This window comes from Myotis myotis, unplaced genomic scaffold (assembly GCF_014108235.1).
Source record: "Myotis myotis isolate mMyoMyo1 unplaced genomic scaffold, mMyoMyo1.p scaffold_m19_p_6, whole genome shotgun sequence".
In the NCBI taxonomy this organism is placed as follows: Eukaryota; Metazoa; Chordata; class Mammalia; order Chiroptera; family Vespertilionidae; genus Myotis; species Myotis myotis.
The window spans coordinates 53,407,337-53,422,534 of NW_023416368.1; the positions used below are offsets into that span (position 1 = coordinate 53,407,337).

At 39.2% G+C, this 15,198-nt stretch overlaps 1 protein-coding gene across 1 annotated transcript in view; it reads right to left on the minus strand.

Moving 5' to 3' along the window:
- Positions 1-15,198, minus strand: part of TTC29 (tetratricopeptide repeat domain 29) — a 151,537-nt gene that overhangs the window by 84,536 nt on the left and 51,803 nt on the right. The window contains exons 7-8 of the mRNA XM_036314703.1: positions 6,849-7,061; positions 3,354-3,439 (exon numbers count right to left, since the gene is read on the minus strand). Of these exons, the coding sequence (XP_036170596.1) occupies positions 3,354-3,439; positions 6,849-7,061 (299 nt within the window). The remainder of the gene's footprint in view (positions 1-3,353; positions 3,440-6,848; positions 7,062-15,198) is intronic.

The following is a 15,198-nucleotide window of genomic DNA, read 5'->3' on the forward strand; positions in this document are numbered from 1 at the left end:
AATCATATATCAATAAATTAAAGCCTTTAAGTTAAATTAGAAAATTTTCAAAATCTCATCTGTTTATGATCATCAGAACCTTCAATTAGAAATATTTCCTTATGACAGGTTTCTCTAAGCCCAGTTTCTCAGAAAAATCATGTAAAAGTTTTTAAACAGATGAACAACATTATTGGAAGAGAGACATCTGTGAGAGGTGGAGATTGAATCTAGAGGCAAGATACTGAATATGTGAAAATGTTCTAAATTCAAAACTTAAATTACAGGTGAGAAAATAAAAACAGTATATGGCATTGAGGAACACTAAAGCTAGACTGAATAAGAAGAGGGAAGGAAGTGCTAGATCAAACGACCAGCTATCACTCTGGCTCCAGCACCACAAAGCTGGTTTCTTAGCATTCTGGCCCCCTTCACAGCAAACTGGACAGAAATGCTATCAATGGTGTTGGTAATACTGCACAGGGAGGGAGTGGAGCGTAGGATAAAAGAAGATTTCAAAAAAAATTTTTTTATGTTGAATTTTTACTTTACCATTAGATAACTGGACAGATATCTAATCAATCAATCAAGTAATCAGTCCTATTTATGAACTAATCATGTGATTTCCCCCCCCCAATATATTCACTAAAGAAGTAAAATATGTTGTGAGTTGCTAACAGACATCTTGTAAACCAGAAGCAATGCTGTCGGAAGGAGAGAGACTGCAGTTGGAAAGACACGCAGTAGTTTGCAAATAAATAATAATAGATCGTTTATGTAACATGAGGAGCTCCCAGGTCCAGAAGCAAAAAGAGAAAGGGGAATCAAATGGTAGTCTGAAGCATGCCCTGTTATCCCTGAAAGGAAGCAGGGGAAAGTGGCTGAAGTCAGATACTAGAGAGGATGAAAAGACATGGCCTTCAACCTGAGATCCAAGCAAGATGTCAGGTTTTGTGGGAACCTATTTTATATGAGTCCAACCACAGAAGCCGGCTGCTCTCTGCCACCAGCCTGAGCTGGGAGACCTCCACCCCCCAAATCTACTACTGCTCAGTGTCCATTCTCCACCCAGCCAGTCCCAAGCCCAACTTCCCAATCCTTGGTGGCTCCTTCTCGACTTTGCTCTTGGCGTCCTGTGTCCAGACCTGACAACAAAACCCACTTTTGGCCCTGCAGCTCTCCTGTGGATCTGACCCAAATCTTATGCTTGGTTCCTGCAAGGTCTCAGTTCTGGATCAGCTGTGTTCCCAAAAGGCAGCAATATTCTGCCATGAGACCTGGGTTCCAAGACAGCCCCCGACTCTTCCCAACTGCAAAGACTGGTCTTGTATGGTGAGTGCAGCAGTGAGCCCGAGGCCTGGAGTGTGGCCTGCCTGGTTTCCCAAAGCCTCTGCCCTGGCTGGGAACAACCATTAACTAACCTAACTAACCCACATATTTGCCTACGGGAGGGGGATAAGTTCTTACTGAAAATATCTGCAAGGAGCTCTCTTATTCCAGCCCAAAACCTGGGATAGGAGGCAAAGGAGTTGGCATATTTAAGTCTTTTAGACCTGCTGAGTTCCCCTGGCTTATCTTTGGTCAGATCATCTATTCCTGGTTTTCCTCCCACTTCCATGGACACTCTTGCTTAATCCCCTTTGTACCACCTTCACCCAGCTTGGCCCTAGGACTTTTTCATCAATCACTGTTCACCTACTCTAGGAAATCTCCTCTACTCCTCAGCTCTAGTTTGCTTAAAGTTACACATTTTTCAGTGTGAAGTTTATACAGCATCTCCAACCTAGATTTCCTTTTGTGTACAGACTCACATGTACTTCTGTCTCCTTGGATATCTTAAAATGTCCTCAAATTCAACATTCAAAACGGAACTCTCCATTTCCCCCAAGGCTGGTACCCTTCAGCATTCTCTGCCTCAGTGAATGAGCCCGGCATTTATCCAGCCACACAGCCAGGAATCTAGGGTCCATCTGGACACCTCTACATCCCTTGCCTCCCACATTTAGTCTATTCCAGCCGTGGGCAAACTACGGCCCGCGGGCCATTTGAAATGAATAAAACTAAAAAAAAAAAGACCGTACCCTTTTATGTAATGATGTTTACTTTGAATTTATATTAGTTCACACAAACACTCCATCCATGCTTTTGTTCCAGCCCTCCGGTCCAGTTTAAGAACCCATTGTGGCCCTCGAATCAAAAAGTTTGCCCACCCCTGCTCTATTCCCAAGTCTTTCAGAACTACTGCATCTACTCGTCACCACCTTCACTTCTACTAATGCCCAGAAACTGGTCAGGGTAAAAGTGTTAAAAGCTAATCATTATCAAAGGTTCATTATATACCAGGCAGGTGGTCTTAAAACTTTATGTGAATTATCTTTTCTAATCACTCTGTGTATTAGTTTCCTAATAACATTCATTACTAGACTACCTACACTGGGCCGAGCCAGCTCAGTCAAGGGTTCAAAAGCCTGAAGGAGGGCGGCGAAAGGATGAAGAAATGACAGACAAAGAGAATAAGCTGGGTCTAGGTGGATCTTCCTGTGCCTGGCTGAGGCCACACAGAGAGAGAGATCCAGAGACAAGCTGAGCCTTTATTTTATAGTCAGAGGTAAACAAGGTAGTGGTCACCATAGTTACAATGTTCTTGTGAGTTTCACTTGTTTTGGCAGCACTTGCTACATCTCCCACAGCCCATTAGCTTCCCAGATAAGATCTAGGGAGCATCATAAGGTCAAGCCTAATTATGCTAAGAGGACTGTGCCCTCTAAGCTGGGACTTGTTTGTGGCTTTGCCAACAGGTCAGTCCGAGGCTTAACCCTATAGCTGCACTCTACACTACACCACTAGTGTTATCTTGCAAATTTATAGAACAGATCCAGTGCATGGCATGATGCTTGTATATACAGAGAGAAATGCCAATTTGTTCCACTTAGTTATGCATTTGTTGGTTGCTTCTTGTATGTGTCCTGATGGGGGATTGAACCTTCAACCTTGGAGTATCTGGATGATACTCCAACCAACTGAGCTACCCGCCAGGTTCTTTAGTAACTTTTTTTATTACTTACTTTTTACTGCCATTTAAACCCATTTCTCTTGTCCTTGGTGATATGAGAATATAGACAGTTACATGATTCTATATATTTAACTTTCATGTATCCTAAAGCATTTAATGGTAATTGACTATGTACTACCTTTTATAAACAATAAAAACAATTTTTGTGCTTCCAGAATATTGCTATTGTATGTTAGTGTCTATACATATGTACACTGCTATAAGGTCCATATCTGTTAGACTTATAACAACATACAATAAAATAAAATACAATAAAACAAAAATTTAAAGTGGGAACACTTAAACATTTAGTTCAACTTACTTCTAATGCTGTGTCAAGCTCTCCAGCAGCCAAGTGTGCTAAGCCCAAGTAATAGGAAGCTTCCCCTTCCATCTTTTTGTCATTTGCTAAAGTGAAAATACAGAAAATTATCGTGGCTTTAAAGAAATTTATTCATTACAACAAACAATATTTGCTTTTAAGACAGTAGACAGTTATAGCAAAGTATACACATTTATCAACAATCCCTGAAATCTATTTTCTGTTAAAAAAAAAAAAGTCTGTTGCTTCACAATTTACCTGAATCACAGATGTTAAAGTGCATAAGTAATATAATCACGAGGAGTTATCCTCGACATGCACAGACCGGTATTATCATTTTGAGACTCATGTATAATTTCTATGCTGGTCCACCGTGTAAAGACCTATAGTCGTCCAGCATGGCTGCTACTACACACATCAAATAATCACTTAAGAGAACCAACATTACATGATGCATACACAAACATGCATACACAAAACTGACATTGAGCTAAGTCTCTAACAGGGCAGATGATTAGCAAATTCAGGAATTATTTTTTATTAGGTTCAATTTAAAAGCTATTGGTTAAAATTTGGATGAGAGTGACTGAAAGAGTCATTTTTCTTTGTTTTTCATCTTCTTTTCACGAGGAATTAAACCTTTCTTATTTCTGTGTAATGCGCTTTATTCCAGGAATTATCAAATTCTCTTTTCCAAAAGTAGAATGTGTAAACATGCAACATGTGGTCCAATAATATATACATCATACCATCTCATAAACATAATTTACTCACATTTAATATACTAGATATAACATTTACATATGATATACTTATAAAAACCATTCAAGATGCTTAAACATGAAAAGAATACTATCCTTCTACTTTGGGAAGTCATTGGCTTTCAGTGTCACCTAACTAACTCCTAGGTAATGCAAATGCTGACAGGTGCACCCTCACTTTTGATCTTTAGAAAGTAAGTATCCTTAGATTTCTGAACTCTGCGTTCCCACCATGATGGATGTCAGCAGGAGCCAGCAATTCTCTGTGCTGCTTTCGTGCTCAGCACTTCACGAGTGCATTATCCCTCATGGAGCGTGTCTCATTTGGAAGACTGCAAGAAAATAGGACTGCAAATGCCAGTGGCTGTATTTTTTTCTTCTCTAGCCATTACACCAATTGCAAAGAATTATAAGATTTCCGTTCAGCGGAGTGGATGAGACCAGTAGATCCAGTCTGGAATTTTAACTCTTAAAATTCACCTGGGCACTAACTTTTCCTCTAGAATAGGTATATGAGTGATGGGATAGGAATGAGACTAGGGAAGGGGGGGGGGCGGCAAAAGGAAGAGGCTGAGAAGGGAAGTGGCCCTGGAATGATGAAAAGTTGGTTATATGTGACTTGCTGTGTTAAATGGAGTAACTGCGTTAAACCACTAACCACAGCATGCACTGATGTATTACTATCATTTGCATCTATTTTTTTTTTTTGTAAAGGGCATCCCAGCAAAGAGGAGGAGAGGAAGAACATCTACCCTGGTTGATAGATTTTGAGCAGTAATAGATCCTGATTTCTGGGCCCGAGGATGAGGCCCAGGATTTTAAAAAGATTCCCAGGTGATTCTAATGTGCAGCCAAGGCTGAGAACCACTGGTTTTGAGGCAGCTAATTTAAACAGCTAGATCACATCAAATATTAGTTTTAAAATGGGATTTAAGCATAAAAGTTTTCCTGTTTACTAGTTCAGAAAAAGTTAAGAAAAGTGAAAGCAATGAAAGAACGGAGGGAAATGTCAGGGCTATTAAAGTTGAGTGACACATCTAGCAAAGGGAGAAATACTGTTTATATTGTGTAGTTTGAGTGGGTTGAATTAATATTGGCTTTGCTCTCTAAATCAATAATCATTTATCTTAAAGAAAATACTGTTTTTATTTTCAAGATTCTTGATGGGAACCATTCTTTCTTTGTGAACGACTTTACAATTTAGCATATGGGAACCTAAAGCAAAATACCTTTTCCTAATTGATATTTTCATTGAAATTCCACATAACTTTCCAGGTAACTAAAGTCAGCTACTGCAATTGATCTAAGAGCTAACTATTTACATCACGGTTTACCCCTTTGGAGAAGGTACTAGATCACCATTCATTCAAAAGTAGTTCATGCAGTGAAATACATCTTTCAAAAGGGGGGTGGGATGTTTTCCTATGGGTATTCCAACTAATATCATTAAAATACATAATAGAGACAATAAGCTAAGATGTTTACTTTTGCTACTTAGAAAATTAAAATCACACCCAGAAAAATCAGTCTTGCTTATTCCAAATAAGCCATCTGCTATTTCAATAGAGAAAATATATCCACAAGCCAATAAAGTTCAGGGCAAGAGCATAATTTTTATCTTTTTTTCTTCATGAAAAGGCTACTCTATTAATACATTACTACCCATAATAAAAGTATAATGTGCAAATTGACCGAATGGCTGAACAGCAGAACGAACATCCAGACTACCACGCTATGACACCCACTGGTGCCAGGCCAGCCAAGGCGGGGTGCGATGCGATTGGTTGGGGGCCCAGCCATCGCCCCATGATCAGCCCACAGAGGGAGGCCCAGGCCACCGACCAGCGGGCTGTGGTGTGTGGGCGGGGCCTCCTTCTTCGGGGTGATCAATCATGGGGCTACCTGACTGTGAGAGCACAGGCTGGGCTGAGGGACCCCCCCCCCCCTTCCAGTACAGGAATTTCATGCACCGGGCTACTAGTATGGTAATAAAATACCCTTGCATTTCACAAAGTAAAAGCTTGTGAGCATACTAGTATGCTCCACAATTTTTAAATACTTTGTATGTATGCAAATGATACAGAATATCAGGGATTCCCTTTTGCAAAGGTGTTTCTACTGCTGTAATGTGAATGTGAATCACCTGGGGAACTTGCTAACTGCAGATTCTGATGCAGGAGGTCCCAGGTGGGGCCCCGAGTTGCTGCTTTACTTACAAGCTTCCTGATGATGCTGATGCTGCCAGCCCAAAGGCCACACTGTGACAGGCAAGAGTCTACAATATATTAGAGTTCTATTTTCCTGTTACTCCTAATATTTAGCAAATCTTCCCTATTACCTGACAATGGGGAATTTACAAACAATGAAAAGTCTATCAGATTATGAGAATAATAAGACCTTAAACACACACACACACACACACACACACACACACACACACACTTAACTTTTGCAAACGACCGTACTTTCTCATTATGGGTTCATTGTTTTATAACACTCCTCCCAGAAGGTTGTAATTTTGGAGATAAAGCTTTCAAGAAACTAATGGATTTCTTGTTGTCAGCACTAAGGCTCCTCTGTTTTACAGTGAAATTTGAAAGGATATTGATGGCATTTGTCTTTGCATTTCATAGGAAATAATCACCCAAACACTTGACGATGTTTATGTCTCTCTTGGGAGAAGCAGCGTCTGCCCATTAAAGGAAGCCGTGTGAGAGTGTTCTTTCCCACTTACCTTCTTTGGCTATTTCAGAAGCTTTTATTAGAATTCTGATGGCCTGTGTGTAATCTTTATTTTCCAGCATTTTGTCGGAGAGTAATCTGTACGTCCTCAGGAGACTCTCGCAGGCCAACAAGTTGAGAAAGCGGCCTGTCTCATCCTTCCACCTCCGCCCTTGTGTCAATTGATGGAACGCTTCATAATGCTCGGCAGCGTCCAGAAGCTTACCTGAAGAGTAAGAGCCATTCATAAATATAAACCACAGGCCAGAACATACTTTCAAAAATTTTGCGTACATCTTATGTTTTACTATTAAGGGGGTGGGGGAGAGCGTGAAATATATTCAAGGGTTTCTAAGACTTAAGCTGGAAAGGGAGCTGTCTCCGTGTGGACTCCGATACAGCACTGATTCTGGTTGGACACTTGCTAGAGGGATGCACTTTGGTAGTAGAAACTGACTAGGATTACCGATGTTTAGAGAGAGTGTGAAAGTCCACTAATAATTATTCATTAGCATCACACTGGCTTACATTCATTTAACATTACATACGCAAAGCATGGAGTTATGTGCTTTATATACATTTCTCAACCTTCAGAACAGTCACGTGGACTAGACTCATGATTCCATTTTATAGAAGAGAAAGTGAGGGTAAGAACTTTGCCCAAGATGGCCCGTGTAGTGGGTGCGTAGATCCAGGCAGTCTGACTCCGGCGCCCAGGCTCCGCACCACTGCCCTGCACTGCTCTCCCACCAGGCAGCATTCTTCATTCTCAAGAAGGATGCTGGCATCTTGAGAAAGGATGCATCCATTAGAACTTCCAAATTCAAATATTATGGGTCTTCTCAAAGTTGACAGAACTTTCCAAGCAGGCATTTGTGTACATAATTCTGTTTAATTTTGAATAATCAAAATGTAACTTAACTGCCTTTCTGGATTACATTCCCCAATATAGTCCAACTATATCTTCTCAAAGCCAAAACTCTAAATTAGCTTTGAGTCATTTCATTCCTTGGAATATGAGCAAGCCTATTTCTGGAAGAGCAGCTTGCAGCTCCCTGCTGTGGATTGCATTTTACTTGTGAATTGCCTTGTGGAAATGTTCACCCCGTCCTATAATGTAAATACTCTTTTATTGGAGTTCCCTAATTGAAATAAATTGGAAAAGCACTTATATCTAGGAGTTCAAACAGAAGTGGTTAAGGATGAGTCCAAACAGCCTGAGTTTCTATCCCAACTTTATTTGATCATTTTTTGCTGTTGAGCCTCAGGCTAATTACTACCCTTCCTGTGCCTGAGTTTAATTCTTCTGTAAAATACAATTATAGTGAAACTATTCAAGGTGTTTTTGTGAGAAATTAATATGAGTTCAATACCTAATGCAGAGTATGTGCTCAATAAACATCGCTACTGTTGACATAGCGATAATAGTTTTTAAAAATCCAAATGGTTGATTGAAATATAGCCACTAATTTGTTTTTTTATTAAATATATTTTATTGACTTTTTACAGAGAGAAAGGGAGAGGGATAGAGAGTTAGAAACATCCATGAGAGATAAGCATCGACCAGCTGCCTCCTGCACACCCCCCACTGGGGATGTGCCCGCAACCAAGGTACATGCCCTTGACCAGAATCGAACCTGGGACCTTTCAGTCCGCAGGCCGACGCTTTATCTACTGAGCCAAACCGGTTAGGGCACTAATTTGTTTTTTAAGTACAATTTCCTTTTCCTGCAAAAGACACAGTTGAGTCCTTATTACCATGTTATTGTGGCTGATTAAATTAACCCTGTTTAGATCATATCAGGTTCAATGTATTTCCTCAAATAGGATTCACTGGATATTTCAGGTTGGATATTACCAGATAGTGTAGCCACTGCCAAGACTATGACATATCATTTCCTCCTATTTTTGCACCAAATTTGTTATCTAACATTACCAATATTAAAGCATTAAAGAATGCACACATAAAAAAGAATAGTATTCACACAGAAACACAAAAGAAATGGATAATGTCCAGTCTGCCAGTCTGCATGGCTCAGTGGTTGAGCATCAACCTATGAACCAGGAGGTTATGGTTTGATTTCCAGTCAGGGAACATGCACAGGTTGCAGGCTCAAAACTCAGTGGGGGACGTGCAGGAGGCAGCTGATCAATGATTCTCGCTCATCATTGATATTTCTATCTCTCCATCTCCCTTTCTCTCTGAAATCAACACAAATATTTTCAAAAAGAGAGATGGTTAATGAGCAAATAATCTGTACCCAAATTCAGTAAAGACGTGGCCTGTCTGGACCCTGCTGTGTCATGCAGAGGAGGGCATATGAGCAAAGACACAGACAAACGGGAATGTGTACTGCAGAGATGTTTATAAACTTGTATTATGAAGTTTTCACATGATAAAAGACTGCAAAGATGATATTACAAAGACTATAAGTATGATATTATATAAGAATATTTCATTACATGGCCTGGTGTTAATATTGAAAAGCATCAGAAAACATTTACAAAACATTATCAGTGTTATATAGGTGAGGAACGGGTTTTTCCTGCTTTTATTTTTTCTCTTATAACTGTCATTTCCTAATGTTTCTATCAGCACATTATGTCCATTTGTAATAAGTATACAATAGGAGCTATTTTAAAAATAATGCCCAATCCTTTTTCATTTTTGATACGAATATTCAAGGTTGAAGTTCACTGCTCTAATCTATCTTTACATTTAACCGACAATTTTTCTTTACCTCCCAAAAAGCAGCATAGTTTGTCATCTCTCTCCTTAGCACCTCTCACCAGAAACACCTTGCTCTGAATACCCATGACCCTCATTCTTTAAGAAACTCGAATGAAGCATTGACATATATGTGTGCTATGTTTCCTCTGTTAACTATATTTCTACCTGTAAAGTACAGCTCTGCCTCCCTGGGAAGATGTATACAAGAGTTCTTTTTTCCTATCCAGCATCCATCTATTCACAAAGCATAGACACATATTTCTCTTTGGCCATGTGAACAGGAGATGGTGGATACAGGCGACTGTGAGTAAACCAGAAAGTCCAGAGAAAATTGGGACTGTAAGGAAACTAGGAAAGACTTAACAACATTGAGGGTCGCATACAGTAACCAGATGGAAAGAGGGTCCAAAGTTGGGTTATAAAATAACAGATTTGCTAAGAATTTTAGGAGGAGAGCCAGGAGATGAGGCTTTGGTTAACTTAACTAATTACAATGACATGCAAATGAGGTATAATGAAGCAAATAAAATATGAGAGTTGATAGTCATGTTCAATATTTGATTTGCAAGGGGACAAAAAGGGGGAGGGGAGGGGAAGGCAGAAAGTGGGGAAAGGAAAGGTGGAGGAAATGGGGAGAGGGGTGAATGTGGGGAAGAGTGAAGAAAAGGTGGGGACTGTGTCCTTGTGTCCCACATATCCCAGACTTCCCTGGGTCACTGATGCCATTAGGCATCATGCACAGGCTGTCTAATCAGGAATGAGGTAAGGGAGGTACTTGGGACATTGGTGTTGGCCGGTTGCAATGAAAGGCGGCCTCTGAATTACTGAGAATAGTTGTTTTTGGTTGAGCTCGATTTTTGCTGGGGCTTTGGGGCTAGTAGTGCTTAGCTCCTGATGACTGGCCAAGATTCAGCTCTCAGAATAGACTACTTGAGGTGTCCCACAAGGAAGGATCGTGGTTCAAGACGCTCAGGAAAAAGAGAACAGGGAACTATTCTCCCCTGAAGGCCTGCTAGGTACTAGTCAAAATGGAAAGCTTCCCCATCCTATACATTATGTGACGTTCAAAAAACTGGTGAAGTAAATATTACTCTTACACTAAAGAGAAAGCTTGAGGCTCACAAAGGTTAAATGACTTAAATGGCTAAAAACGGATGTTTAGGATTTAAACCCGGGATCACAAAACACGTACAGCTTCGTACCACCATATCACATGTTAGCCAACAAACCAAGAGTCAGGACTTTAGGTGGGGTAAGTTATATTTTCTGGACATAAATCTCTCAAGTAAAAAAGTAATGCTTAAATTGTGTGATTTCTAGTCTCTTCCCGTTCTATAACTGTGACTATACTCAGATAATCAAGGTCACCTCTAGCATAAAAGCACAGGTGTTAGCCTCTGATGAGCTTCGGATGTGACCTACATCTAAATTTCTTACTTCCCTGAACCACGTGGTGACATCTGTGGGGGGCACCTGGAATTCCTCAGGTGCCCCAGACTTAGTCACCTGTGGCCATACCTACCTGTTTATGGTTTCACTGTTCCTTAATCACTTTGCCACAGATGAGCTCACTGGGGATTCTGATCAGCATTTTACACCAAAGTGCCTACACAGAGGAAGTAGAGTTTTCCAGTCCTCAGATGTAGGGACTCATTTCTAAAATCATTCGGAGGTAAATAGGTCAGTAAATAAGCCAGCAGGGACTTGATCTAAATGACCATAAGCATGGAGGATATTCAGTTCAGAACCACACATTTAAGGTCTCTCAAGAACTGTCTAGAAGCCGCCGATAAAGTTATTGAGATCCTCAACAAATCTAATGAGACCCTCGATGTTATGATAAAGAACCAACTAGAAATTAAACATACACGGACTGAAATAACGAATACTATACAGACTCCCAACAGCAGACCAGAGGACTGCAAGAATCAAGGCAAAGATTTGAAATGCGAAGAAGCTAAAAACACCCAACCGGAAAAGCAAATTGAAAAAAGAATCCGAAAATACGAAGATAGTGTAAGGAGCCTCTGGGACAGCTTCAAGCGTACCAACATCAGAATTATAGGGGTGCCAGAAGATGAGAGAGAGCAAGATATTGAAAACCTATTTGAAGAAATAATGACAGAAAACTTCCCCTACCCAGTGAAAGAAATAGACTTACAAGTCCAGGAAGCACAGAGAACCCCAAACAAAAGGAATCCAAAGAGGACCACACCAAGACACATCATAATTAAAATGCCAAGAGCAAAAGACAAAGAGAGACTCTTAAGAGCAGCAAGAGAAAGAAACTCAGTTACCTACAAGGGAGTACCCATACGGCTGATTTCTCAACAGAAACTTTGCAGGCCAGAAGGGAATGGCAAGAAATATTCAAAGTGATGAATACCAAGAACCTACAACCAAGATTACTTTATCCAGCAAAGCTATCATTCAGAACTGAAGGTCAGATAAAGAGCTTCACAGATAAGGAAAAGCTAAAGAAGTTCATCACCACCAAACCAGTATTATATGAAATTCTGAAAGGTATCCTTTAAGAAGAGGAAGAAGAAGAAAAAGGTAAAGATACAAATTATGAACAACAAACATGCATCTATCAACAAGTGAATCTAAGAATCAAGTGAATAAATAATCTGGTGATCATAATAGAATCAGGGACATAGAAAGGGAATGGACTGACTATTCTTGTGGGGGAAAGGGGTGTGGGAGATGCGGGAAGAGACTGGAAAAAATCGTGCACCTATGGATGAGGACAGTGGGTGGGGAGTGAGGGCGGATGGTAGGGCGGGAACTGGGAGGAGGGGAGTTATGGGGGGAAAAAAGAGGAACAAATGTAATAATCTGAGCAATAAAGATTTAATTAAAAAAAAAATGACCATAAGCACATAAAGGGCGTGGCTAAAACTGCTAATGGCTGGTCAGATTGAAAGTACATATTATATAAAATAGTACAATGTTTGATTTAAAATGTTAAAATATACGTCTATCTTATAAAGGGACTATAGTCATCTAAATATGCAAGTATTTTCCTTTAAGCATGATTAACAATGATATGATTTCCATCCAATTTATATTTCCAACTGTGCATAGGAATTTTAAAGATTTTATTACTTTCTGAGTAAAGACTCTGATATTGAGACTACATATTTATTAAGACATAATACATCTTGTTTTGAAATTTAAATTTAATAGAAATACCTTAAATGGTCATCAATAGAGTGCTCATTTTGACAAAGCTAAATATAAATGAAGATCATGAACTAGATTTTTCCACTTTGGCTCATAGCATCCCTTTATAGCATCTTCCAAGTCTTCATATACAGCCTACTACACTTTGTCATCAAATAAACTTAAAAAAAATAAACTTTAATGTATTAGAACCAGGACAGATTTTCAGATTCTACCATCAATCTCATTGAAGGACAAGGATCTAGACAACATCCCTTTTCTGGAATTATCAAATACCAACATTATTTCCTATTGAAGAAGAGGTCGGAGAGAAGAATGATTACACCAAGGTCTCACAAAAATAAAAGTTAACTGAAATAAGGACAGAAAAGAGAAGGCCTCAGGAATAGTCATAGATGTTAAAAGTCTCCTGAATTACCAACAAATACTCATCATCACCGTGAGCAACAAGGATCACATGAGACATCACAATAAGGAAGATCCACCAACTACTGCTCACTCAAGTGCTTGGCAAGAATATAGAGAGTCCACTAATACGTCCAGTGACTCAGGGAAGAAAATGGAGCCAATATGTCTTGTTGAATAGACTGGAGATGGCCTCCCATCAATACCATCAATGATCTATTTATCTCAGTAATAGGAGGTAACGTCAGAAAGCACATCTTACGGACACACCATGAACAAGTGCGTAGAACAAGAGGATCCAGGTGTGGATAGAAGTAGCCTAAGCCTCAGGGTGGTTGTTGTTTAAACAATTATATAACATTTACATAAACAAGAAAAAGGCTGACACATAAAGGAAATGCATTTTGTTTGTCACATAAAGGAAAGTGCACTTTCAAAATAACACTACTAGAAAGGAGTTTCACTTTACTGAAAGCCCACACAACCAAGAAAGCCATCCATTTATATAAAAATACGAACCAAACCCAAACAATGTTGTAAACTGCAAAACTGCTTGGTAGGATTCTAAGACAAACACTATGTAGGGAAAATAAGATTTTATATATTTGGGTATTATCCAAATAGTTGTTTGCCTCTCTTCCCTGTGTAGCGTCTCTGAAAGTTTATAGATATTTGTGGTATCACAGCAGATGTCTAGAACAAATATTAAGCAAAGGAGAATGTATATGATCTCTCCCATTTTAGTTTTTTTTAAAGTAGGAAGATTGACTAGATATTAACACAAATGGGTTTAAATGTGAAGCTGCCATAAAAGCAGGAACATAAATGTAATTCTCCCAGCCGCTATTTTGATGCACATTTTTGATTCCATGAATATTTTATGAAATGGCCCAAACTAAAGCCATATAACATTCCTGCATTACTGATGCTTGCGCCCGTAAGCTACGAACATTAGAGGCATGATTGAGTGCATTAAAATGAACTCATTCAGCAGTGCATTGATTACTTGAAGGGGGAGGGAAAAGAAAAAAGAAAAAAAAAAGAAGTTGCTCCACTTAAGAAAACAGCACACAAATCTAAAGTTTGCAATATAATAAGGGGGAGAGCAAGTTTGAATAAAATAATATTTCATAAATAAAGTGTGACTCTGTCTAGCCTGACATTCATTAGGCAAGATGTTAATTATGTCCAAAGATAGCTCCTGGTTTTTTTTTTCGTTCAGGTAATTTAAAATGTCACAATCTCTAAGACGCTCAGACTGGCCTGCATTAGCTCCATGCATCAGCAGTTCTGAAAGTAGCTAATTATTTCCTTTTCTATCAACTTGTACATTTGCCAGTAGAAATAATGCCACAGAAACAATTGCATGAAAATAATTTGACAGGCCCATAAGGCCTATTTCTTCAGCAGCACTCGTATAAGTCTTAGGCATATTTAGTTCTAAATTGTGCACATTTGTTGAGGAATTTAGGGAAATATTCCACTTTAGTTTAAAGCAGCAACCTAGAGGAACAATAAAGCTTTATGTATATTTTATGACATTTTAATCTGGAGCTACTGGACATCTTTGGCGTTAAGCTACTATTCCATACAATGTAGACATAAAACCTGCTAGAAGCAATATTGAAGAGTAGCAGAAAGAGAAAAATGTTATTGCCCTTTTGTAAAAACAAAAGACACTGCTTTCTATTTCAGTTTAACCACACGAACATTTTATATTATCTTTAGGTTTTTACATTCCATTCTGATCATTATAATGGCACTATACATGCAGAAATAGTTAAGGGCCGGTCCCATTTCCCAGTGGAAACTATCATTTTCAAGGGTTTCTCTCTTGTCAGAGGAGATCTGTTCTATATTATAACCCACTGCACGCCTTTGCAAATGGAACACTGGAAAGCAGGGATTTTGTCCTGCAGCTCAATAGTCTCCCTAATAAACCAGGAAGAAAATGTGCCCATAACTTTTGTTGCTACTTTGGGATACTTAGAAGAAATTTAAGATGCTATTTAGAAAATGAAATTCTTCCTTTATCATTTTG